This window comes from Urocampus carinirostris, chromosome 18 (genome assembly GCF_059441175.1).
Source record: "Urocampus carinirostris isolate Australia breed hairy pipefish chromosome 18, RoL_Ucar_1.0, whole genome shotgun sequence".
Lineage (NCBI taxonomy): Eukaryota > Metazoa > Chordata > Actinopteri > Syngnathiformes > Syngnathidae > Urocampus > Urocampus carinirostris.
Window position 1 is genome coordinate 23,637,153 of NC_142366.1, and position 25,111 is coordinate 23,662,263.

The window sequence follows — 25,111 nt, forward strand, 5'->3', positions numbered from 1 at the left end:
AAATTCTAATCATTCCGACAACTTTTTTTATAAAGAAAAGCTGCGACATATTTTGCCCAGCGGCTGGCGTTGCCCTGCTCCCCGTTACTTGATCCAAACTTGTCTCCTTCCATTATCAACGTTGAGATGCAGCAGTTTCCGGTTTCCTTTCACAATAAGATATAGACTCGACTTATTGCTTGTAATTCGGCGGTTTTATCTTTGAATAAATAAATATTACTATCATGACTTCAGTTTAGGGGCACGGCGGCGCAGTGGTTAGCGCATGTGCGGCACAGTTCAAGTCATGGGAACCTCCTTCGTGGGTTCAAATCCAGCTAGCTCCAGACTTCCTGTGCGGAGTTTGTATGTTCTCCCCGTGCTTGCGTGGGCACACCGGTTTCCTCCCACATTCCAGAAGCATGCATTTCAGGTGAATTGGCCGGTCCAAATTGTCCCTAGGTTTGAATGAGCGAGTGAGTTGTCTGGTCCCCGTGTGCCCTGCGATTGGCTGGCAACCAGTTCAGGGTGTCCCCTACCCACCGCCCGAGGATGGCTGGGATGGGCTCCAGCACCCCTGCGACCCTACTGAGGATAAGCGCTGCAGCTAATGAGATGAGATGAGATGACTTCAATTTAAACGTAACGACGACAGTAGAGCTCTATAAAACTCGAACCAAAACGATTTTCAAATCCCAATTTTAACAGGCAAAGACGACGACCGTCCATAAAATCAATTAAAAAGCAAAAGTAATGCTTTTGGAAAAACTTGGACAAACAATTTTATAAATCCGTAATTTAATCTATCATATGCCTTGTTTTTGTTTTTTCTGTTTCATCGTACACCATTCATGAGAAATCTGTTCTTAATAGATATCCCGATTTGGATGCATTGGCCCATCCTTAGTGAAATTCATTTCAGGTAAAAGACATCATGACCTCAGCTCCTGAGTACTAAGTCGTCATTTTCAAATCTCAATTAAAGAAAATCCATGAAGAAAATAAATAAAACTAAAAAAGCTCAATTGTAATATAACAACGAAGACGAAGCGCCACGAAACTCCAAAAGAATGTAAATTGAATTGAAAGAGAATAGGAAAAAATAGACAGTGTAAGCGCATCCCCCTCGCCACGCTTTTCACTAACTGCCCTACAACATGAAAAGTGGTTATTTTCGAAATGCTTATAAAAGTGGGCGCCCTTTTTACCAATTAGTAACAAAAAGTCGCTCTCGGCTTAGAAAAGCTTGGAAACCCTTGCATTAGATTAAGAGTGGCTTAATCAAATAATCGTGCGTTCAAATGTATTTGGCCAAAAGCAACACATTGGCGTCAAAATATGAAAAATGTGACTGAAAGTTTCTTTTTTTCTCTGCATTTTAATACAAACATAGATCAACTCAATATTGCCTATTTTATGGGGAGCGTGTGCGGCACAACTTGTCGTGAGAAGAGACTTTAATATGAAATCACAGTTGTGTGTCTTTTAAGAAACGTCTTTATTGTCAGTATTTCTCATTAGACGGGAAAAAAAAGTGAACGAATCATGAACAAACTCCGCAATATCGCGTTTTCTCGTGCGCCGCCGCTTGAGGTCGCTGTCGCAAATGATCCAGACAAGGAAGAAGGGATGAAATCCGGATGTCGAGTACTTTTAGCGGAAACGCGCCTCGGCTCTTCCTTTCGGTCGAAGAGCTGAGCACGTTGCTGGTGCTTGCCCTGGCTCACCGCTGTTCGCCTGATTTTCTTCCGAATAAGTCGGTCAGGACATATTCTAATGGTATGCTCTATTCACACATAGCTTATTACTGACTTCACCGAGTTTGCCTGATGATGAGTTACTCAATTGTTATACTTTAACATCGAGTCGGCTACTAGCTTACCGTGGCTAACGATCCTAGCTTTCGCGGCTTTTCATTTGCTTTGTCAAAAGGCTGCAATCGTATTTCATTGCATCTAAACTTATAAACGTCCATTGCTTAACCGATTGATTTCGATATTTTTTGCCCATGTATGAAATGTAGTTTGAAATTCGTCGATTATTAAATTCAAAGTAGAGCATGAACTGTTTTAAAGAATCCGAAATTTCCAAAGCAATTTAAAATTGTTTTAAACAATGGTGTGAATGGGACAAACCTTATGCACGCATCATAAGCATTTCTTGAGCTAATCTTGTGCCACTGATTATTGTGAAGGGTTAAAAGTTGCATTTTTAAAATGGGGCAGTGTCTTTTTAACCTTTTTTTTTTACATTGGAAATTTTTTGCGGCACACCACTAACAAAGTTACAAAATGACACTGATCATTGTTTAGTTACAATATAATTTATAATACCCCCGTTTTTTCCAGCACGTACACTTGATAATGACATCACATTTGCAGAAAATGCTTCATAAATGTTTTATTAGATTTATAAAGTGAGATTTGATCATTTCTCACGGCACTGTGGTTGAAAATCACTGCCTTTCTGTAACAGGACCCTGTAACAGGCTCTGCGAAACGTGTAACAGCTGTTATGTCAATGGTATTAGATGGGGGGTGGCCCTCAAGAGCCGCAGCTATCCCATCCATCTCGGGTGGTGCAGATATTTACCTTTTTCGCAATCCGTTTGGGAGCTTTTTAATCATCCATCTGATCGTCGTCGCCTGCAATGTAGCAGCAAAACTGTACCGAGGTTCTGCCATATTTTCCTACCGTAGGCAGATTCGACCAAAACAGTAACATATCATGATCATTGTTCGCGCGCGTGCATTATAATACATTCAATAACACATAAGTAATAATCTTGCCCAGTAGCAAGGAAGGTCGGGACACTGGTACATCTTGGCTACAAACAGAATTTTGCAAGCTACTAAATTGGCACTTTTGAGTGATTTCTCTTGTCCAACGTCGGTCTGTATTAGTAATGAGTAAAATCTTTTTTTTTTTTTTTTTTTGTGAAATCAAGTTAAATGGATGAAAATATAGGCTCACATGACTAGTTCACAATTTACAGTAGCTAAGTTCACACAAGTTAGACTAAAGAAGCATAGACTTACCTTGGCTAGCACGCAATCTAAATACTTAATTATTGAACCCATCGACACTAACAATTATAGTTGAAAATGTGTTAACTGAGTATATATATTGTATAGAATGCACGCGAATCATGAAAATGTTAGTCTAATTGGCCTCCCGAGCAGAACTCCAGATTGGTCACCCAAGTGTTAAGATAGTGCCTAAAAAAATCCAAGTCACAGGTATTTAAGCCTGAAACTTTCCGAGCCCTAGATATTAACTTCCATTTGAAAGACTGAGCCCAAAGCAAACGTGAACTTTCAAATTTTAGCTGTAAGGACTTTTTAAATACATTTTTTGACATGGCGTCTTCTTATTCTTCATTATCCACGTGTTCTTTGTTTTGTTTTCTCTGTGGATGGTCTGCGTGTACCGTGGGTCCTGCCCCTCTTTTGGCCAACGTAGGCACGCTGAGCCGAGTGTGAAGACTAGGAAATGAATGCACAAACGTGGGAATGAATCACCATGCAGATCCTCCAAAAAGAATAACAATTGCGGACGTGCGCCAAGGCGGCGAACCCAAAGCAATGCTTGACATTTCAGAACCAGTCTGCTGACTTCTGTACTCTGTCGTTCATTGGGATCGCCCGGTGCCTGCTTTCACGATGTCGATGACCACTAATCTATTGCGGTTGTTTACTCGCACGCAGGCTTTCAAAGACTCCGGTAAAGCCCCCGTGGAGACGGAGGTGAAAATTCACCGCATCCGCATCACCCTCACCAGCCGCAATGTCAAGTCTCTTGAGAAAGGTAGAAAACGCAATTTTTTACAAACCTGAGAATCGCGGTCTAAATGCGTTGCGCAAACGCATTAACAAGACTCTGGATTCTGTCTTTTGCAACTCGCCATGAGGATCTAAATCTCGCTGATAAATCTGATGTGTGAAATACGCTATTCTGAGCTGTCGTTTTAGTCGCGGTGTCTCGATGCAGTTGATGAATCGGTCCTGACGTTTTTATTCTCCGATTTCAGTGTGCGCCGACTTGATCCGCGGCGCCAAAGAAAAGAACTTGAAAGTGAAGGGACCGGTCCGTATGCCAACCAAGGTAAGCGTCCCGCGCACGGCCGAAAGAGTGTCTGTTTGGTAATCTTGTTTTTTTTGCAGACCCTGCGCATCACCACCAGAAAGACCCCCTGCGGCGAAGGCTCCAAAACTTGGGATCGCTTCCAGATGCGGATCCACAAACGCCTCATCGATCTTCACAGTCCGTCCGAAATCGTCAAGCAGATCACCTCCATCAGCATCGAGCCCGGTGTGGAGGTCGAAGTGACCATCGCTGATGCATAAATAGGCGCCTGATGCAATAAAGGATCGAGGGAAAACTGGCTTGATTTGTTTTTTTCCTTGCCTTGGAGGCGTTGCGGCCTTATTGTGAATGAGAACACCTTTTTCATTGTTGAAGATGTTCCAGATGAAATAAAAATCACGCCTTAGGCACACTTATGAAGCATTTGCAGAAACTTGTTGGGCCTTGAAACACTTGTAGAACGTGATACAATGATTGGGATGTTATAAGGTTACAATTATTGGGTAAAAATAGAAATTTTGTTAGATTGACTATTTTCACATTTCCTTGAAGATGGTCACTTAGATTGGCAGCACAGTGGTTGGTGCGTGTGCGGCACTGTTCCTAGGTCATGAGAACGAACTTCCTGTGTGAAGTTGGGATGTTCTTCCCGTGCTTGTGTAGGTTTTATCCGGGCACTTGGGTTCATCCCACATTGCAAAAACATGTGTTTCAGGTTCATTGGCTGGTCCAAGTTGTCCCTAGGTGTGAATGTGCGAGCAAGTTGTCCCTGTGTGCCCTGATACTGGCTGGCAACCAGTTCAAGGTGTCCCCTGCCCACTGGCTGGAGATGGCCAGAATGGGCTCCAGCACCCTGTGACCCTACTGAGGATAAGCGGTGCAGATAATGGATGGTCACTCAGATTATTTGATTCTTCAATGTTTATAATGGTCATTGTCAGCTTTACAAAATACAATTAAAACGAATTGGACTAAAATCTTTTTAGTCTTATCCTTTACAAGTTAATTACAGAAGTGATTGCTCATGGCAAAATTTTACTATAAATTCAATGTTTTTGGCGTGGAGTTGTCCTCTTAAGAGTAGATTATACGTACTTGTGCCATTGTTACACTTGATGAGGCCTTATTAAAGTGAACATAGTAAGACAATGAGTACTGTCTTAATGTGTCCATGTCAGTGTGGTAAAAAAAAAGTCAACGAAACGTCAAATGAACAAAATAATCAGTTGTATTTTCAATACATGTTTGAAACTAGGGGGAGACTACAGACTCGGTGTATATTGAATTGGAAAAATGAATATCTTGCTATTATTTATCCATACACTTCAACTTTCTAGACGATAGTGCTCGTTTCACTAGTTTATATCGTTTTCTCCATATTTGTAGCTTCACTAAAGAACAAAAGGAATACAGCAACTACATTTTTAAAATCTTTACATCTGAGAAGATTTGCTTAAAATCCATCACCAGAAGAGCAATATTTGTTTATGATTGCAGCGTAAATACAATTGATTCGCACTTCTCGTTCTACGATGCAAACTAGCGTTAACTATCAGTTTGAGTGTGACGTCACACGAGCGCAGCTTTCAATTGGTGGTTTTTTAATTGCTAATTGCTTGCTCTCTTTTCCTTTTCTACCATAAGAACGGTGGAAATCCCAGCGTCGAGCTCTTAGGGCAACCATGGAAGCTGTCGATTTGGATTTGGCTTACCTTTCATCACCGCGGGTATCAATTTCTTGTCCATGCGGTCAAATTTAAACAAGCCTTCCTCGAGATCGATCCATTGAATCTTTTTTAGGAGGACGCGGAGGAGAAACAGCAGATCATCAAAGTCTATCTCCGAGTTCGCCCTTTTTCTGAACAGGAGCTCGCTGACCACGAAGACCAGGTCGTGAGTAGTCGTGTGCTCCGTTTCCAATCAATTAGCGCTTTATCTCACTTGTTGCATAAGCGCAAATGATCGAACAGCTCATCATTCACCGACTCCCTCACTATCATAATACACTCTTGTGTATACATTTTTGTCTCCACACGATGGCGTAGTTGAGTTGACGAATCCTCTACGTGTGTGTAAGCGTTTCACTCGAGGGGTACGTTTTGCCCTCACTGGAATTGAGTGATTTCCAGTTTATCGCCACCTTTTTGGAGTCAAGTCGATGAAGAAATCTCCAGGCACAACCTCTGTGGAAAATGTTTAAGAATGAAACCTAAACAGTTTCATTTCCTATTTCTTTAAATCTAAAATTAAACGTTACTTTTAAATGGTAATGACATCTGGTTACTCACTACTTCCAAAAAGTAACCCAGATCGTAACTAATTTACTTTATAGTGAAAGGAACTCGTTACCAGTGAAATGATTCGTTACCTTAAAAAGATGTATGTCAAAGAATTTGAAATGTTCTGAGCAGTATTCGATTCAGTTGAATAGAAAACAAAATAACTGTCAAATTTACGAGTGTGGCTTATTGGATTTAAGAATATGACTACTGTTGCCTTATTTTTACTGATCCTTTTGACCAGGTTTACTCTTACAGTGCTGCTTGTTACTTAACCATTTTATTACAGCAAAGAATATTCCAGGCTATTTGATCACCGATCAAGGATAAATATTGTTAATGTTGTGGTGTTCTCTTTTTGATTTACTGATGAGTATATCAAACCGTATGTTTAAGGTTTACAGCTGCGAACGAATTGCTAAAAGTGTATTTGTTTTCTTTGTGATAATGTTCGCTAAACATTCTGGAGTTGGGCAAGAGTCTATTATGCTGTTCTTGTACAATAATTGACCTCAGAATCTGGTTTTACGTCATGTGCGGACGATTGTGTCATTCACGAACAAGATCATTTTTTGAATGTTAACAGCTTAAAAGAAAAGGTCGTACAGCTTTTCTTTTAGGCGGTTCCCCAAATGATCTATCGTGCCCCCCACTCATACTCATTTGGATCCGCCCCTGGTCTCGCGGCACCCTGATTTAGACGGGTGATGTGGTGTTCGCAAACGTAAAGGCTTTACGAGCCAACTCTTTGAACTGAACGACGGGAGCCGGCACCTTTTCATTTTTGTCTTTATTGAAGGCTTACGTGATTAGTCGATATGCGTGGTGTCGTCTCTGAGAGTGCTACACGGAGGAAAAGTGTCAAAGCCGGAATTGGAATCACATTTGGTCTCGTTTGAATGCCCATTTAACATTTTGATTTCTAGGAGTTTTCAACAGGTTCTGTGTAGTTTGCGTCAATTGGCTATAAAGTTGTTATATCATTTATAGCAATGAAGAATGAATCATTTGCATATTTGTTTCTAGGAGTTTTTCAAAGTGGCCTATTGTAAAGTACAATATTTAGGAGTAAAGGTTTTACCGTAAAGTGAAGGCTTTTATACTTGAGTGCCGAAGCGACATTGCCGGGTGGCGTTAGCGCAGGAGGTAGAGCGCTTGTCTCGGGATCAAGAGATCGCAGGTTCGATTCCCAGCTCCGTGTTATGTCGGAGTGGGCAAGACACTGAATCCCTAATGCCCCCCTATAAGCTGGGAGGTGCCTTGCGTGGCTGCTATTGGTGTGTGAGTGCCTGAATGGGAAGTGTGAAGCAGATTGTAAAGCGCTTTGGGAGATCTTCATTGACTTGAAAAGCGCTATAGAAATGCAGACCATTTACCATTGTGCACGTGATGGTGGTTTTCTGGTTCCAGGATAAAAAGGACTTTCAAATACAGTACTGATGCCACCCCAAAAGGAATAGTTTAGATAGATAGATAGATACTTTATTCATCCCCTAAGGGAAATTCATATTCGAGCGCATCCAAGAATTTCACACACTGCAATGATTTCAGCCAGCTTCAAAGTCAAATATCAATGTTTTACTTAACAAACATCAGCGTCATTGGAAAAGATAGCTGAACATGCGTTGACTAAAAGAAAATCGGTCAAAGCAGTCTTGAATCATTTATCCCAAAAGCCAAAGAAAATGCGGTCGACCGTGTGTTTGACACGTGTTGTAGAATACATTTAAAAAGATGATTAATGTGTGTTCAATATGACGTTATTTTTAAATGATGGATTAAAAGCCACACGCAGCTTTCGCTCGAAAGCGGAACGAGACGGCTGTTGAATCGAGCGGAGCCGGTTCTCTAAAAATGCTGGAATTCCGATCGACTCGTTTTCACGAGCGGTCATGAATCACCGTTTTGTTTTCTTCAGGAATGCGTCGTCCTGGAAAATGAGCAGGTGGCGACGCTGCAGGCGCCAAAAGGATCCGCCAACATGAAGTGCAGCGAGAAGGGGATAAGCGCCTCCGTGCACAAGTTTTCATTTTCTAAGGTGACTTCTCGTCAAATCCCTCCACGGAAAGGGAACGTCCTGCTCCTTCACCGATTGCTCCCTTTCCGTTTTTAGATTTTTGGTCCCGAGACGAGCCAGGCCCAACTGTTTGACCTCACTGTTAAAAGCCAATTGACTGATTTCTTGCAAGGGCAGGATTCTCTCCTCTTCAGTTACGGTGTCACAAATGCTGGGAAGACCTTCACCATCCAAGGTGCAAGGAACACCCTTTCGACAGGTTTTATTTTTTTCTCGCAACCGAGGCGAAAACATTGCACGAGTCGTTTTCATTTTTCAGAAGTGCCGTCCTTTGTTTTTCTGTAGTCCGATTTATTCTTGTCTTCTGTATTCTTCCCGAAAATGTGGACTTTTCCATTACAAAGAGTTCCTCCAATGCCCCATGTTGGGCGAACTCTCGTTTGTACCATAGTCTTATTCCGTTTCCGCTTGTTGTCAGAACTGTTTCCGGTTCCTCCTCTTTTTTTTCTGCACTAGGATTCCTCTTCGATTTCCCCAATGAGAATGTTTTGTGTACCCCTCAATTTTCTTGAAAGAAAACTATAATATCTCCCTCTAGTCTTACTTTTGGTTGAGGTCTACCTCACTACATGCTTTCTTATGCTTTAAACCAGGAGTGTCAAACTCTGTTTGGTTCCGGATCCGGACTTTCTGTTCTCAGGCAGACTGGAACAGTTAAATAACTGGCCACCCAAAATGTTTCGCATTTCAGCATTATGCTCCATCTTTTAGCGTACTTGAGAATGTAATGTAAATCTGCATTTCTCTAGCGCTTATTAAGTCGATGAAGGCCTCCCAAAGTGCTTTACAATGTGCTTCACACTTTTCCCTTTTACACACTAACCGATAGCAGTGTCAGCCATGCAAGGCAACTACCTGCCATCAGGGGCTGTTCATTACCCACCTATAATGTACACAGTGAAGCCTCGTTTGTCACGGGTTACGTTACAAAAACCTAATTTGGCAAATATGTGTACATATGAAACCACAATGTTGACACTGTCACGATCCTGCACCCATGTTTTTGTGGCTCTATTGTCCTCCTACCTTTATTAATATTCCTTCCCCTTGGTTCCTTGCTAGTTCCTTGTCTTTTTTTGTTGCATCCTTCATTTGACAGGATGACTATATTACGAGAAGCACGTAGGGAGAGCAATCGTGGATAAGGGATCTTTTCTAAACATCGAATCGCGCAACGAGGGGAAAATGATTTTCGCGTTACGCACGGATTGCCTTAACTTGACTACTTTAACAGTTGGGTGAATGCTATTTTACACCTGCACCAACCTGCCCTGCTATAGAAACCCAAGTTGGAGCTGTGAAAAAAATGCAATCGTAGTACTGCTTTAAAATGAATAAAACCTTTTTAGCGCCGTATGGGCAATAAGATCAGACGACATTCGTATTGAAGTACGAGGCTGACTAGATTGTTTACTGTCCTCGAACGGCCAGAAGGAACATTTGCTTTGCATGTTTTTTTCAATCGTAACTTTTGATAGAAATGACCTAGACTCGCTACTTTTTTAGAGGTATTGGGAATTTTAGGACCCACTTGATTCAATCCTCCAAGAAGCTGGGTCCGGCCCTCGGGCTTTATAACGGACGCGGCTGCCTTTTCATCCGATAAATGGCAACTTTTAACTCTGAGGTCTCGTTTCACGTCTCAGGGACTTCAAAAGAGCCGGGGATACTGCCCCGGGTTTTGGAGGCCACCTTCGGCTACGCGGCCGGGCGCCAGTACGAGGGCATGGACGTCAAGCCGCACTTGAGAAACCACATCCGATGGTTGGACGGAGACAAAGTCAAACAGGAGAGGAGCGAAAAAGCCGCACTTTTTGCCGCTTTTCAAGAGGTGAGAGAGGGAATGAAAGGCTCTCGCCGGGCGGAAGAACGGCAAGTCCTGTTTATTTGTGGCGCCCTTCATCCAGGGGTCTCAAACGCGCAGCCCCCAGGATGATGGTTTGAAACCCTGGCTTCAATATGAGAGTGAAAGGAACAGCAATATATTTGCCCACCAGATATCGCTCTATTCTGTCCGGCCACGAGTGCTAAAAGCTCAATGTACAAAGACAAGATACGGAGACTCCAAGTGATCAAATACCTTATTACTTTTGAAAAGAGAAACGGACAGAAAAGGCAAATCTGGGAGGTTTTCTATTTTTGACTTTAGATTTTTACTCTCCATTTCCTTTTCTTGCCCCCCTCTCCCACACTTTTTATTTTCCGTTTTGGGTCCCTTTTTCCTTCCCTATTTTGAGTCCTTTTGAAAAAATATTTTTCCTTTTTTTTGTCTTTGATAGAGGCTGGGAAGAAAACAGAAGAAAAAGGCTGCTTCCTTGGACTCATTTTTGCTTGCAATACACATGACGGTGACATCTAGTGGACAAATATCAAACACTGTCCTTTGAAGAACGTAATGTGATCATCGCTGTTTTTGTGGAAAAGCCAATTCTGGCTCACCCACAAGCGCCCCCCAAAAAAGCTCTTAGCACCCTTCAAACGATTGGGATTTTATTCCATTCTTCTCCTGAATAAAGGAGCGGCTTAAATAGAACTGAAAAAGCGACCTAAACTATGAAAACAAATCAGGAATCTGAACGCAGCGTCCTAATTGCTCCACTCCTGCCTTAAAATGGTTCAGTCCATTTGATTCTTGCACCTGCTCCCCTCTCCCTCTGCCAGTGTCACTTGCAGCAGAGCGGGGGAGTCTGTGGAGGCTCCAGTGTGTAATGGTGAGAGTGTTGTTATGGAAGCCCAAGGGTGCCATTATTAAAGAACATTCACTTATTGAGACAGCCTTAACGTTCAATTCATAAAAACGCCCTTAGAACAATCATTCAATTAATATAAACGACCTTTATAAAAGAGCCGGTTTTATCCTTAATGCTAATGTTTACAACATGGTAATAGCAGTAACAAATAGCTTTTGGCTTAAAAAATGTTGGTGCCCCCTTATTTACGCTTGTGCTCAATGGACTTCCTTTCACTCTAGCCACCACCTCTTTGACCCGCTGCCCTCCAAGTGCCATAGGTCCTTTTTTTAAAAACTAGTATTAAATATCTTGGTTTATTCCCCAGGGTCATTACTATTCTGAAAAATGCTTTAAGAATTTCTATACAGTACATCTTTCCCGTGTATTCGCATCTCATTGATTGGCTTGTGCACGCTCTTCCATCTTTGGCCATTCTCTAAGCACGACCTGGTCGATATTTCTGCCGGTTTATCCTGACATTCTTGATCTGTTTTTTTTCTCTCCCTGAAGTCTTTATTCCGTGTTCATGGTGGAGTGCCGTGTCTAATCTCGTCGCAAACAATGTTCACTCCATTTATCAATGACACGAAAGACTGAATCCAAACTTGTTTCCGAAGGACTGTGATCTCATGAGAAGCCACCTCGGATCAGACTTCTTGTCCTGTTGTCCTCCTTCAATTTCGTCCTCGACCGACCGTCTATCAGGTAACCCACCAAAAATTTTGAAAAATATTGTTTATGACGGAACTCTCGTATTTGAAGCGGAATCTGGGTGTTTGAATATTTAAACGAATTTAGCATTTGTCCTTTTTCTGAACTTGTCTAAGCTTTTTTGGAGCGCCGCATCATTTATTAGAAAAAAAACAAATTCTCAAGTGTGGCTACGCATCACTTTTACCGTTTTTGATGGTTCAAAATACTTAGACACACTCTCGAATTAATGGACCTTTACTAATCATCCAAAGAAGAAATTTGAATAAAACGCAGCAAGATGGAAGGTGGAATTTAACTGGCATCATTTCGATAGAAAAACAACCTTGTCTTATGACGTTATTGTAATTTAATAGAAGTCCCCTTAGGTCATACCGATACCTAGCACCACGAGATGGACTTTGGTCTCGGTGCGATGAAACCGAAGGCCCCGTTTTGATGTCCTCAACGTTAGAGCGGTGAGGAATTCTCAAGGCTGGAGACCCGATCGGGACGAGGACCATAGGATGCAGTGTGTTGAAGCCGCGGATGGAGACTTTCTTTGAGGTCACTGGCTGGGCACCACCGACTTTGCTTGTAGTCCGACCTAGCAAGGTTCTATGCGTGCCTCGTTGGGACTTGGTCAGAACCTTTTGGGTTGCTCCAGGGCTAAAATGTGGCCCTGGGATGTTTGTTTGGCTTCAGACCTCTTGTCTGCTCGCTGGCTTCTTTTAATCTTGTTGTCCCTGGCTAAGCCGGGCACCTCTTGTTTGACTCAAAGAACTGAACTGCAGGTTCTCAGGCATCTACTCGGGACTCTTAGGGGCAGGGGGTGCTTGCATCGCCCTGCAGATCATCCTGGCGGGAGTTGTCAAGGTGACCTTTGTTTCACACGTGCGAAAATTCTCTACATCCATCCTATCGCTGCCAAATATTTAAATCGATGTCATTGAATTAAAAAGCAGTATTCAATTCACATGTTTTGATATTGGAAACTGGAATTCTGAGCCGACGTTGAACGCTCTCCATATTTTTAAGACTGAATTTTTTTTCGGTTTGAATGAGCTCAAATATGAAGGCGTTGACGGACCCATAATGAGCCGAGCCTTCATATTTCCTTGCGACAGACGAGGAGAGCTGCCAGTTTGCTTTGTGGGTGTCCTTCTTCGAAATCTACAACGAGCGGGTCTACGATCTCCTCCAGGCCTCGTTTGGCTCCAAATCCAAGAAACGCAGCGCTCTCCGCGTCTGCGACGACGGCGCCGGAAACGCTTACGTTAAAAGTGACGCGGATCGCCACACGCCGTTTTTCTTGTCAAATTCACCAACGAGTTCTTTTCAGATCTCCGCTGGATCAATATTCAGAGTTTTTCGGAAGCGTGCAAACTATTGCGGTTGGGCAACCAAAACCGAAGCGCCGCAGCTACCAAGATGAACCGGTCCTCCAGCAGAAGGTAAGATGTGTTCCTTTCCCGATAACGGCTGAATTCTGGACCGCAGAGCGCAACGGATCGATAGCTGTAAACTCGAACGAATTTTGTCTTCCTCAAGCTGCACCGGATTTTAAGCGGCCATCAAAATGAACTCATTCAGATCCGTTTCTCGCATTTTAAAAAGAAATGAGGTCACATTAGGAAAAGTGTACCCGAAAATGAGTCACCTGCTGCCCTACTTCATATTCAATCAGCCGATGCCATTTGTTGAAAAGAGTCCAAGCATTTTTGTATCGTTTTTGTTGCACTCGTACTGCTGCGCTAGTTGATTGACAGCAGCAGACGGTCTGCAATGGAGTTTATTAATCACGGCATTTTGGGTTCGATTTCTTCAACATTTCCCCGCAGATTCTGCAAAATCCGTGGGGAGTCTCGTTTATTCCTGCGTAGTTGACAAAGCACTTTGCTAACAAAGGGAGACTTTGGCGGGGTTCACACTGCAGAGCTTAATACTCGATTTCGTTTTTTGTGAAATCTGGTGTTTTTGTGAGCGTTCAAATTTCCGTCTAAATGCCACCTGTATGCAATCTCCCGTGACTTTTCTGCATCTCCCGTGTAAACGCCACAAGTCTTCGGCATGCGCAGAGGGAAAACGTGACGTCACACGCAATGCATCCAGTGTTTACGGAAGTATACATGGATGCTAACGGCGAAGCGTATCGAGCGATTCAAGTTTGTGTGCCACCGGAGGCTGAACGGAGCTAGCCCCTCAAATATGGATTCAATCCAAAACCACACTATCCCTCTTAAATCCTTTTGATTTTTGTCTGCCATGGTTAAGTTCTACACTTCCTCCCGCTTTGATGTGTAGGTCGCATGAGAATGCTCCTTGACTGTTCACACAGACGTGGCGTTCCAAAACTTCGGATTTGTATCTGATTTAGAAGCAAATATGAAAGTAGCCTGGTTCTGGTGTGGAAAAAAATGATTCGGGCTGTTAACGCGGAATTGAACAGATCGGATACAGGTTGCTTCCGGGCAAAAAAATAATCATTTCCGTGCGGTGTGAACCGAGCTGTAGTTTACCTGCGCTTCATTGAATTTCTTCACCTTGATATTCAGAGCACTTGGCAGAAATCTATTTGTTTTGATGAAACGGTAGAATTTCCATGGTCCATACCACTGCTAAGCGCCACTGCAGATGGTTAAACGCACAGCAAGGGGCGTGCTTGCATCCAAACTGGTCGCCAACACCCTTGCGAACAGTCTTAGTCGTTGTGTTTGAAATGTAGGAAAAAGCTGCTTGTCGTCCGGAATTGACTGTAAATGGTCTTGTTAAAGAGAGACTTATACCTTTCCTCATAAGCCACAGCATATTTTCCATGAAGCTGCTGAAGTTGGATGGAAACCAAGTCAAAGGGATGTCCGAGTAAGTCTGTCCTTAAATCTTAACTGGCGGCAAACACTCGCAGCATGGACCTTCACGCTCCCCAGGTTTTCTTTGTGCGACTTGGCCGGCTCCGAAAGATGCCACAAGACCAAAACTTTGGGCGAGAGGTTAAAGGAAGCGGGGAACATCAACAACTCTCTTCTCACTCTGGGGAAGTGCATCAACGCCCTGCGGAACAATCAGACGGAAAGGTAGTTTGCGGAGAGGCCGGCGCAGTCTTTGCGACCCGTTTCAACGTTTTTTTTTCGTACAAACAGGACGAAGAGCGCTTACGTTCCTTATCGAGAGAGCAAACTGACCAAGCTCTTCCAGGCGCTTTTCTCCGGAAAAGGCAGGGCTTCCATGATGGTCAACATAAGTCCGTGCGCCTCCACCTACGACGAGACGCTCCATGTCCTCAAGTTCTCTGCTGTGGCCAGTCAGGTGAGACCATTCTTGGGAATAAATCTCTTATAAAAAAGTTATAGTTAAGGAACAGGGTCATCCGACTCAATTTTTCCCGTTATCGACGGTCAGAAGCGGTGCTTTACTTTGGCTGCAGAAAGCAAACGGCAGCGTGGCCCCTGCAGACCTGATGCTGTTTTTAGTGGAGCAGTTTCGTCGAGTTGTTTATGTCACGCCTTATCGGACAGTGTCAAGTCCTGTTTATTTGTTTGGCCCTTAATCACAACGAGTCTCAAATGGCCGCACAGACCACAGATTATTGCAAACTTCAGACTATTATCACACCATCCCCTGATCTAAAACCTACATGAAGGCAAGGCAAAACTCAAACCTCAACATGAGGAAAACGAAGAAATCATGTCCCCCTTCAAAAAAGTCACTACTATATAGTTGGATAGCGATTAATAATGCGCCGAAAGAAAAAACAATGAGGGCTGAGTCGCAACTGACCTGTTTTTGGTGAACGAAACGTCTCAATGAGCCGGCTCTTGGAACGGAACAAAGGGAGCCCCAATAAGTCACGGCTGGTTCCTTTCAAACACATTTTTTTCTCATTTTTGGGGATTCTGTGACTTTCAATTTCTTGAGGATAAAAGGTGAAGTACTTTTGTATTTTGTACTTTTTTGATGTAGATTTATAAATATTTTAATTCCTGTGTTTTTCCGTGTTGACATGTTTACATAAAAATATTTGCTCTTTTTTAATTTCACTTTTACTTGTTTTGCCCAGGTGGTCCAGGTCATCCCGGACAAGTCCTTCGAATGTATTTCCCGGTGTTTGGTGGGTCAGAACAACCCATCCCTGGTGAAAGACGGTGCGATCGACAGGCAGGCACTAGAAAGTTTCCTGTCTGCCGACCTGCTGAGCGAAGACTGCGACATGACCTTACTGACGCAGAACGCAAGTCCATTTCATAGCGGAGAGTTTACCGACCGGTCCGTCGTCTAACCGATTGCCGTCCATCGCCAGGAGCTGCTGGACACCATCAAAGGCCTACAAACAAAACTGCTTGCTGAACAGAGAAGAAACCTGGAGCAGGAGGTGGAGATCCGGAAGGAAATGGGCGACGCCATGTTACAGCTGATCACGGAGAGCGAGGAACTCCGCAGGTTTGCAAGTCCGAGATTCCGATCCGTTCGGGATTCCGATTCTGGTCTTTGAACGCTCAGGCGACAGATGGAAGATCTAAAGGAAAGCTATGAGGAGAAGATGGAGAACACTTTTGAGATGTACAAGGACGCCATCAAAGAGCACGCGTTTGAGCAAGCCATGAGAAGCCTGGAAGAAAACTATGTTCCACTGGACAGGTTCACAGCAGAGCAGGAGAAAGCCGAGGTGGGGATTCGAGAAGATGCCGCGGTTCATGAAATGATGTGTGGAATGCCTCAATCTCCTCTGTAGGCCCTCAAGCTGAAGCTTTTGCTGTTGCAATCCGGTACCAGTGTGTCGACCGTGGATACGGTGGACGCGGCATGCCAGTGTGAAACATTGGACTTTGAAGAGGCAGGTGAGTGATTTTAGTGAGAATCGGTCATTTCATCACTTGAGGATGCCAAAAACGGGTCAGTTCCGCCCATGCTTCAGATGACCGGTTTGAATGCCTTTTTTGCGCTCACCTTAGTTTAATTCCCAAAGCCAAGCCTTGCCTGATGATCTTCAAAAAGTCAGATTTCAGGATGACCACTTGTCGTTTCACCTCACAGGTGAGAAACATTTGAAAGGTCTCCACGTGAAAGAAAGCTCCATGGAACAGATGTGTGTTGATGAGCCACAGGTAAAACCATTCCAGCACGAGAAACGTTTTTTTTTCTGGCTGCCTACTTGAAGCTCCTATAAATGTGATGCTTTAGTTGATATCACCCTTGGAGAAACGGCTTGTTGATCTCCAGAAGGTTCGAGAGGACTTGAAGGATAAATCGGCGGAACCGGAAGAACTTCAGTTGAAGGTGGGAGAGCAGGTGTGATGGGAAGCGCTGGACTGGTGATTGTCCCGATTATAAATGTTGCTTTTTAAATCTAGACGGAATCCACGCAGGGAGTTCCATCCCAGCCTTTGGAAAAGGACCAAGAGATCGTCTCTCTGAAAGCGGAACTCCCTCACCAAAGTCTTCAGTCAGCCGTTCCAGGCAAAATGAAAAGGGGCATTCTCGCCAACATCAAGGCAGCGGTGGCTTCTCCTTACAAAAGCAGAAACTTGACTCTCAAGAAAACTGCTGGAGCTTCACGCCGTTGACTTGTCTATTCTTTTAATCATTCTCTTAAATTTGAATAAATGGAAAACTTTGCACTTTGATATTAAAGGTATTCTTTTCTACAACTGTAGCTAAGAGCCTTTTCAATGAATGACATTACGAGAACTTCCAAGATGATGTGCGCCACAAAGCAGTTTTGTATTCAACAACATAGACACACTGTTCGATGGCATAAGAATAACCTATTGTCAACATAAAATATATCTGTGTATTATCTGTTATTGCAATATCCTTAGCAGCCTGGTCAACCTGGAAGGGGGATGATCTCATGTGCGGTCCCTTCATTTTCCTCATGTTGAGGTTTTTGAGTTTTTCCTTGCCCTCGTGTCGGTTTTAGATCAGGGGATGGTGTCATAAGTCTGCGGTTTGCAATAGTCTGTGCAGCCCTTTCAGACTCTTTGATGAAGGGTGTTAGAAATAAAAATGACTTTGCCTCTTATCAAATGTGAGCCCCTTTGTTGCAGCTTGCTGCAAAGGTGTGCAGAGAAACTGAAACCTGGAAAAGCCGAAGGGGGACAGTTCCCCTGACTGGCTGGGGGGAGAATACACTGTTTTACTATATGTAAAATCACCGATTGGTGCCTCATGTCTTCCAAAAACTTTGAAAATATGGGCCAACTGCTGTGTATATTTCTGAATTGTGTGAAATGGAAAAACATGTGAAACAAGATGGATGTTGAGGTAACTCCGATGAAGTGGTTCAGCCTTGACCAAAAAATCTAAACAACGTTCCTTTTGTATCGCTTTTGCTCGCTTCTCTCAGGCGCAAAAAAAAGATACTACTGGGTTTCAGTTTGTTCTTTAAGTATAATGCAAATAAAGGTGCGATATCAGGAGCATTTAGTGTGTATTCTAAAACTCTTGGATTTGGACAATCTCCAGTCTTGCTCTGTATCGAGATACTTGGAAATGTAATCATCCAACAGGCCAGATGCAGGCCGCGGGCCATAGGTTTGACGTGGCTACAATAGAAGGATCACGCTAATGACAACATGCTCCGTGCACTGCGCTATAAACGGATCGTCTAACTGGGACGTCCATTATCGGCTGCCTGAGGGGAAAGTTTGCCTCCGAAGAGAGAAAAAGCTGTGTGAGATACCGTACTCTGGTTTCCGGTGGATTATATACGCAAGTACCGTGTTTGCCGAACGGTAAGGCGCACCCCAAAAACCACAAATTGTCAGAAATTTACAAGTGCGCCTCATAGACCAGAAAATACAGAATTTTAAATTGGAAAACCATAATCACAATAAAATTGCTACAACATACTCTAACCATTCATGGAATGGATCCATTTCAGTGGAATGGGATTTCATAATGTTAACATGTTTAATTAGCAGACTTTTTTTGTGTCTTGCGTATGAAAATATTTCATAAAAGGCTATTTTTCAAGGTGCTTCTCATAGTACAGAAAATGATTCCCAAGTTTTCTAGAAGTTTTTACTACTTTTTCCTTCAGTAATTTTCATACTATGTGTAGTAGTTGTATACGTTTCAGTTCTTTTTCACACATTATAGAACTTTTCGGTACAATTTTCATTTTTGCTTTTCAGTCCTTTTCCATATTACTATACTTTCCAGTGCTTTTCAATACATGAGACTTTTTCATACTTTTCAGTAAAATTTTCATTCAATTCAATATTTTTGGCACTTTTCAGTATGTTTTCATACTTAACAGAACATCTGATCATTTTCCCATACTTTTAGGTACTTTTAGATACTTTTCACAAGTTTGTTTTAACCTTTTTCAGCTGTTCAGTACTTTTTAGTACCTTTTTTAAATACTTTTCAGTAACCTCATTATCTTTTTCTATACTTTCAGTACTTTTTCATATTTTTCACTAGTTTGTGTTTTTTACCATGCTCTTCAGTATCTTTTGACCTTTCAATACTTTTGTTTTCCTGTTTTTTGGAACCATTTGGTCTCTGAGCAACGAGTTTGACACCCTTGAATGATATCGACCTTGATCGTGAAAACACCATTTCAACAAGTAGACGAGATGAAGTTGCATAATATTAACCCCCGCCTAGTATTAAACTGTTATTGGGTAACCAACAATACACACAGGTGTTCAAAATTGACATCTATATTTTGCAGTTTTTAGAAACTAAAACATGTTCAACACCTTAGAAGCGAATTGAGAATTGATTTTAATGGCACTTTTGGAAAAAGATAAGCTTGAAGTTATTGAGTCTTACCAACTATGCATTGAGCAGACGGACAAGAGGATTGTGAATTTAGAATGGATTTGCTACAAATATTGAGTTCAGCCTTATAGTTGAGTATGTCTTATCTTGACATCGACTCAACCCAACCAACCATTTTTCTGTGGATTAAGCTGCATCCTTTTGTTGAATGTTCCTCTATACGACAGAGTGTCCATTTCTTCCTTCCTCCAATAATTCTGTGACTGAGAGGTCATCAAAAAGGGGAGTTGGTGAAGTGTCTCTCAGATGATAATCAGGCCTCATGAGTTGAAAATAATGTCTCTTATTGTGTGTTGGATCTAACACTGACCAAAGTGAGTTCCATGAAAACTAAACATTTGAGGAATTGTGAATTGCTTTTGATTTCTTACAATTTTAAATGAAAACATTTCAAAGTAATTCATTTCAAAGAAATCTGTGATCGACCATGGCCCGGTATCAACGCATCGGTCTGAAAAAGGTGGGATCAAACATCCACCACATTGCATCGAATGTCTCCTCAAAGCGCCTCCAGGTCCTGCGAGAGAGACGTACGCGGCGGAGGCAAGAACGCAGCTTCACTCGAGCTAAAAGACGGTCGCGGCGGAGACGGTCGGGCATCGGCGACGGTTAATGAGATTAGCGCTTTGGGCTTTATCCCGCGCCGGTGCAAAGGGGTCAATCACCGGATTAGAACCTCGCTGGAGCGACGTCATTTTTGATTAGCCTCTTTCTCCGCTCTCATCACTTTTATATTTTGGTCGGGTCCCAAACTGGCATGTTGACCAATGACCGGGTTTGAAGATCGGGCTGGAATATGTTCACCTCGGACCTGGAACGGCACCGGATGCTGAGGCAGTGAAGAAAACTCATCGTGGTGAGAAAAGTCGGCAACCTGATTTTTGAATTTTCCGCGAGTTCTCCTCATGCCGCTCGTAAATAACAAAGTTGGAGATGACACCGCGCTTGGTACAAACAAAGCTTTGGCTGACGGAAAAGCTCTCGTGGATTCTTTGATCAAGGTGACTTTCATTTCCTTTTCTTTTTGTTTTGTAGCTTTCGAATAGATTCGTCTCTAATGTTTGTACAAGCTCACTTTGAATGTCAAAAAGATGTGAAAAAGGTCTCAAAAATGGATTTTTTGGAAATCCCTTGACGACCAAGTCCCAAAAGTAAGAATAGAAAGCAAGTTTGTTCCCTCTGGCGTAAAAAGCACTCTCGCTGAATGGGATTTGTCGCTCGGCTGCATCTTTGTGCTCCTTTCGATATCTCGCTTGCAAATGCGTGAAGGCCCCGCTTTCCCGTCGATGCAGAAACCTACATTCGTATTTTGACTTGAGGGCTACGGATGGCTTTTTTCTAGCATTTTAAAAATCGAATGTTACAACGATGAAGATTCTAAATCAAGGGTAGGCAAACTTGGAGGCGGGCCACATTGGGTTCAAAAATGACTGGACGGCTTGACTCTCTGTTAGCTAGCTAATACTGTCACTAATTCTATTGCTCGGGGCTTAGAGGTGCACCTAAGCAGAATCCTTGCTCTCACGATCGCCCTCTGCCATGAGGCAAAAGTATTGCGCGCCTCACACTGGCATAGTGGTCCGCTACATACGAGTTGTACTGATACAAACGTGCAAATTCATCCATTTTGAAAAATAAGTGAGAAATTTAACACGGAATAAATCCAACCATCTAACACAGTGGTCTTCAACGCAATTGACCGAGGGGCCGCCAGAGCTAGGTCTCAAATCCTTTTCAACTAGTGAACAGGTAAACCAAAATGGTGACCGGCTTGCTAGGGTGCGGGTGTTCTTCACATAACGTCAGGAAGTCAAAGACGAGAGAGACTGACTTCAGAATTCCATATCTCGGAAAATAATTGGAAAATACCAATGACATATATATATCGATATGATTTAAAAAAGGTACTTCTTTCTTACATCTTGTATGTTTCAGAATTTGAGTGTCCCTTCTAAAGGCCAGGAGCGATTGTAAAAACTAAGCGTCGTATGTATTGCTCCATCCAGGTGGTGGCATGCCATCGACATCTAGCGACCTGCGTGGGCGGCGGCACCGATAGCTTGGAGCTTCGAAATGAGTTGAGGCAAACGAGAGAAAGGGCCGGCAGGTTGCGCGCCGCCATCTGCCAACATCTTACCTCGCATCTTCGTGACAAGAACCTCCCCGTGGAGCAACGCAAGGAAATGGAGCTCCTCTGGGTGGCCTTCTCCTCCAGCATGGAGCTCCTCCACCTCGACCTGTGCAAAGTTTATGAGATGGGAGGCGCCTTTACGCTGGCCGAGTCGCCGGCTTTGGTGCAAACTGGCCTGCAAGGTAAAAAAATTCAAATGTCAGAATTATGACCCGTTTCTTTGATTTGGATTGAACCAGTGAGCCAAACAGCCAACAGGTGACACAAGTGATCAGGAACTTCATTTCACTGTATTGAATGCGCATGATGTATATAGCTGAAGTCTCACATACATCTATATACATGAATCAACAGAGGGTTTTACCCAAACAAACTGTGTGACTTACAATTACACAGACTTGTAATTTTACGTTGAATGGATGTAATCTGATGATCTGTTTGAATGTTTGTTTTTAAAAGAAATCAATAAATAAGACGCTGCTACAGTTATTCAGTACTTGAGAGGTTGTATCACCAAGCACTCTTTTTACTTTTACTCAAGTAATTATATGGATGACTACACTTCTACTAGTCGTATTATTCTGAAGTGGCAGTACTTTTACTTGAGTAACATGCTTGTAACTGAAAAAGACAAGGCATGAGTCTTAACACTGGACGTCACTGACCGTGTACCTTTTTGGTCCAAACCCAGGAGGGAGCAGCCAGGTTGCAGCTCGCGCCCTCAGTCTACCAGACCTGGACCGGGCTCTGAACTCCAACGTCCCAGAGGGTCTGGAGAACCAGGAACTCAAGAGCATGGAGAGGGAGATCGGCCACATGGACAACATGATGGATGAGATGGAAGCCAAAGTCAACGTGCTGCCCTGGACGGTGGAGCCCCGCGGGACGGCCAACCGGGACCCGCTCGGCAGTGCCGACAGTTCCTCGTTGGCTTTGCTGTCGGTGGACGAGGAACATCTCGGTGGACGGCAACCCGAAGGCCAGCGCGCCCACCTCCTTGCGCTCTTATCGCTGTGTGCAGTCATTCTGGTGGCAACCGTCTTATGTATCTGTATATTCTTCCTTTCTTGAGAAGCAACCGAATCCATATTTGACTCACTGCGAATGGCAAAACAGTGGAAAGTAGGCAAAAATAGAGAGTAATCTTACTTAATGGTCAATCCGTGAGTATGGATACTACCGTTCAAAGGTTTTTGAGGTCGCTTAGAAATGTTCTTATTTTTGAAGGAAAAGCACTTTTCATTGTGTTTGCTAATTGCGTTAGAAGGCTAAAGAAAGATTAGAAAACCCTCGTACGATGACGTTAGCACAACTGAAAACAGTTGAGCCCAGGAGTCGGGAACCTTTTTGACCCAAAGAGCCGCAAAAAAAAAAAGAAAAAAAAATCAACAAAACCCCCTAACCCACTTTCCAGACAAAAGCTGTGTCTTCCTCCTACAAAGTGTTAAGGCTCATTTTGACCATCATTAAGAATGGTTTGAAGGTGTGAGCAAAGTTATTTCATAAAAGTGTCGCAAAATTCTGAAAACAAGAATCCCACGTATTTACCTTCGGCGCAGACAGTGCAGGGCGAGAGACAGGAGGGCCTACCGCTCACCCAATCAAATTGCTCTGGGTGCTCTGCTGGCTTTTTGGTATTTTTACAGTTTGTTCTGTGGATTTTCATCATAAGGTGTCTTAGCAGTGAACATGGATTAATTATGGGTTTCCATATTAAGGACAAAGTTTTTTAATGTGACACCTTGACTGTAAACTGTTCTCAGCACTGGTTCGGTTTTGCGTGCACCACAACCGGCTTTGCCCCACGCATATTTTGGAACGACATGGAGACAAATTGTATGGATTTTTTTTTTTTTCTATTAGCCAAACATACTCATAAAAAAAGGCATATATGGCTCACGAGTTGCAAGTTTACAACCCCAGGTTTAGGTTGTTAGAGAAGTGATAAAACAGACCTTCGTTTGAGCTAGTAGAGTATCTGGGGCATCACATTTGTGAGAATGGCCGAAAAAAAAAACTTTCATGTGAAACGTGACGTTTTAATCTTGTTCTAACAAATGAAGGCTAATATATGCGAGTCATTCCCCAAAAAACAAAGGATCTCCCACGACGGTGTGTACTACTCCTTTCAGAGAACAGCACAAACAGAATCTAACTAGAGTAGAAAGAGAAGCGGGTGGCCCCATGGCACAACCGAGAAGAAGACAAGTCTCTAATTTTCGAACAACAGAACAACAGGTCCTCGACGAGCAGCTTGGTTGAATAGTGCTTGCGAAAGCCCAGTGTCAATGTCTATACTCTGAGTGGCAAAGAAAAAGCCTCATTTGAGACGAGTCAACAAAAGAACAAACACATTGGACGATTCCAATAATAAATAAAAATGTGTCTTTTTCATCCAAAGCACACACTTGTCTGGGCAAGTCCAAACTTTTGAACGGTAGTGTAAGTAATGCAGTTTTGAATATATTTGATACTCCCCCTTGATAAGTTTTAGTTTAGCTCTGTATAAGACATGTTCATTCTTCACACTATATTACTTGTTAAATGGTTGTAAGAAGCCAACAACGGGCAATTCATCTACCTCCCTGTCCTTGTAGAGCTGCATTTTTAATAAAGTGCCTGTTTGGTGAGGTGCTAGTGCATGAATTCGTGTATACAAACAATCATGGAGCTTGAAAGTATTGTTGCGGGCAGCATGACATGGTGCTCAAAAACATTTTTTTTGTAGTAACCCTCGGTGAAATATTTGTTTCCAGGCAAATACTACCGTACCTCCATTTTCCCACTTCACTTTCAATTCTTAAGGTGAACTAAGAAAAAGAAAAGAAAAAAGGGACAATGATGCGATTAAAATTGGTCATGTATCAGAAAACAAAAAACATCAACTACATTAGCTGCCAGTGGTACACATGTTTAGTCATTTATTTGACTGTATTTTCAACGTTTTTAAGAAACATCCAAAAGATAAACATTCAAAGGAATAAAACTGGCACTGTTTTTGCTCCTCTTTCGCTCGGCGAGTGTCACTTGTGGCTTCGTGGCAGAGTCTGTGGAGACTCTGGTGTATGATGGTGAGAGTATGCTGTTATGAAAACCCAAGGGTGTCATAATTCAAAGTTAAAAAAGAACAATCACTGATTATGTCAGCCTTGAAACAAACATTCAATTCATAAAAACAGCATTGAAACGAACATTCCATTGATTAAAACCAGCCTTTTGAAGTAAAAAGCCTTAGGCAATTTTTTTTAATTAAAATTGTATCATAAATCAATTATACATGTTGTGTAACTTTAATTGAAATGAAAAAAAAATGTTTTTAACCATCCAGCCTTGAGGTCAAACGTGTCCC

The 25,111-nt window shown here is 42.7% G+C and overlaps 3 protein-coding genes across 5 annotated transcripts; all 3 read left to right on the plus strand.

Moving 5' to 3' along the window:
* Positions 1–1,605: 1,605 nt before the first annotated feature.
* On the plus strand, positions 1,606–4,364 carry rps20 (ribosomal protein S20). Its single transcript, XM_088322674.1, has 4 exons — positions 1,606–1,758; positions 3,687–3,786; positions 4,010–4,083; positions 4,143–4,364. Exons 1-4 carry the CDS (start codon positions 1,756–1,758, stop codon positions 4,323–4,325), a joined length of 360 nt encoding a protein of 119 aa, XP_088178800.1. The 5' UTR covers positions 1,606–1,755; the 3' UTR covers positions 4,326–4,364.
* Positions 4,365–5,653: 1,289 nt separating this feature from the next.
* LOC148348683 (kinesin-like protein KIF20A) lies at positions 5,654–17,493 on the plus strand. 3 transcript variants are annotated; one of them, XM_088322709.1, is made up of 18 exons: positions 5,654–5,792; positions 5,866–5,958; positions 8,263–8,382; positions 8,458–8,596; positions 10,068–10,252; positions 11,771–11,858; positions 12,971–13,126; positions 13,186–13,297; positions 14,643–14,705; positions 14,771–14,917; positions 14,984–15,149; positions 15,901–16,071; positions 16,141–16,280; positions 16,341–16,506; positions 16,573–16,678; positions 16,875–16,945; positions 17,022–17,117; positions 17,192–17,493. In XM_088322709.1, the coding sequence occupies exons 1-18, from the start codon at positions 5,748–5,750 to the stop codon at positions 17,402–17,404; spliced, it is 2,277 nt and encodes a 758-aa protein (XP_088178835.1). In that variant the 5' UTR covers positions 5,654–5,747; the 3' UTR covers positions 17,405–17,493. The 3 variants fall into 3 exon arrangements, with proteins under 3 accessions (XP_088178835.1, XP_088178836.1, XP_088178837.1); XM_088322710.1 differs by having other exon boundaries at positions 5,866–5,955; XM_088322711.1 differs by lacking the exon at positions 12,971–13,126.
* A 2,668-nt stretch (positions 17,494–20,161) lies between these two features.
* On the plus strand, positions 20,162–24,392 carry rgs9bp (regulator of G protein signaling 9 binding protein). The gene is made up of 3 exons (XM_088322482.1): positions 20,162–20,632; positions 21,638–21,944; positions 22,454–24,392. The coding sequence occupies exons 1-3, from the start codon at positions 20,537–20,539 to the stop codon at positions 22,831–22,833; spliced, it is 783 nt and encodes a 260-aa protein (XP_088178608.1). The 5' UTR covers positions 20,162–20,536; the 3' UTR covers positions 22,834–24,392.
* The last annotated feature ends 719 nt before the right edge of the window (positions 24,393–25,111 follow it).

Coding starts and splice junctions, on each gene's coding strand:
- rps20 (XM_088322674.1), top strand. Junction 3,787..4,009: donor TGTCAAGTCTCTTGAGAAAG/GTAGAAAACGCA, acceptor CTCCGATTTCAG/TGTGCGCCGACTTGATCCGC. Junction 4,084..4,142: donor CGGTCCGTATGCCAACCAAG/GTAAGCGTCCCG, acceptor TTTTTTTTGCAG/ACCCTGCGCATCACCACCAG.
- rgs9bp (XM_088322482.1), top strand. CDS start 20,537: ATGCCGCTCGTAAATAACAAAGTTGGAGATGACACCGCGCTTGGTACA. Junction 20,633..21,637: donor TCGTGGATTCTTTGATCAAG/GTGACTTTCATT, acceptor TGCTCCATCCAG/GTGGTGGCATGCCATCGACA. Junction 21,945..22,453: donor GGTGCAAACTGGCCTGCAAG/GTAAAAAAATTC, acceptor GTCCAAACCCAG/GAGGGAGCAGCCAGGTTGCA.
- LOC148348683 (XM_088322709.1), top strand. CDS start 5,748: ATGGAAGCTGTCGATTTGGATTTGGCTTACCTTTCATCACCGCGG. Junction 14,918..14,983: donor CGGAACAATCAGACGGAAAG/GTAGTTTGCGGA, acceptor TCGTACAAACAG/GACGAAGAGCGCTTACGTTC. Junction 16,072..16,140: donor TGACCTTACTGACGCAGAAC/GCAAGTCCATTT, acceptor GTCCATCGCCAG/GAGCTGCTGGACACCATCAA.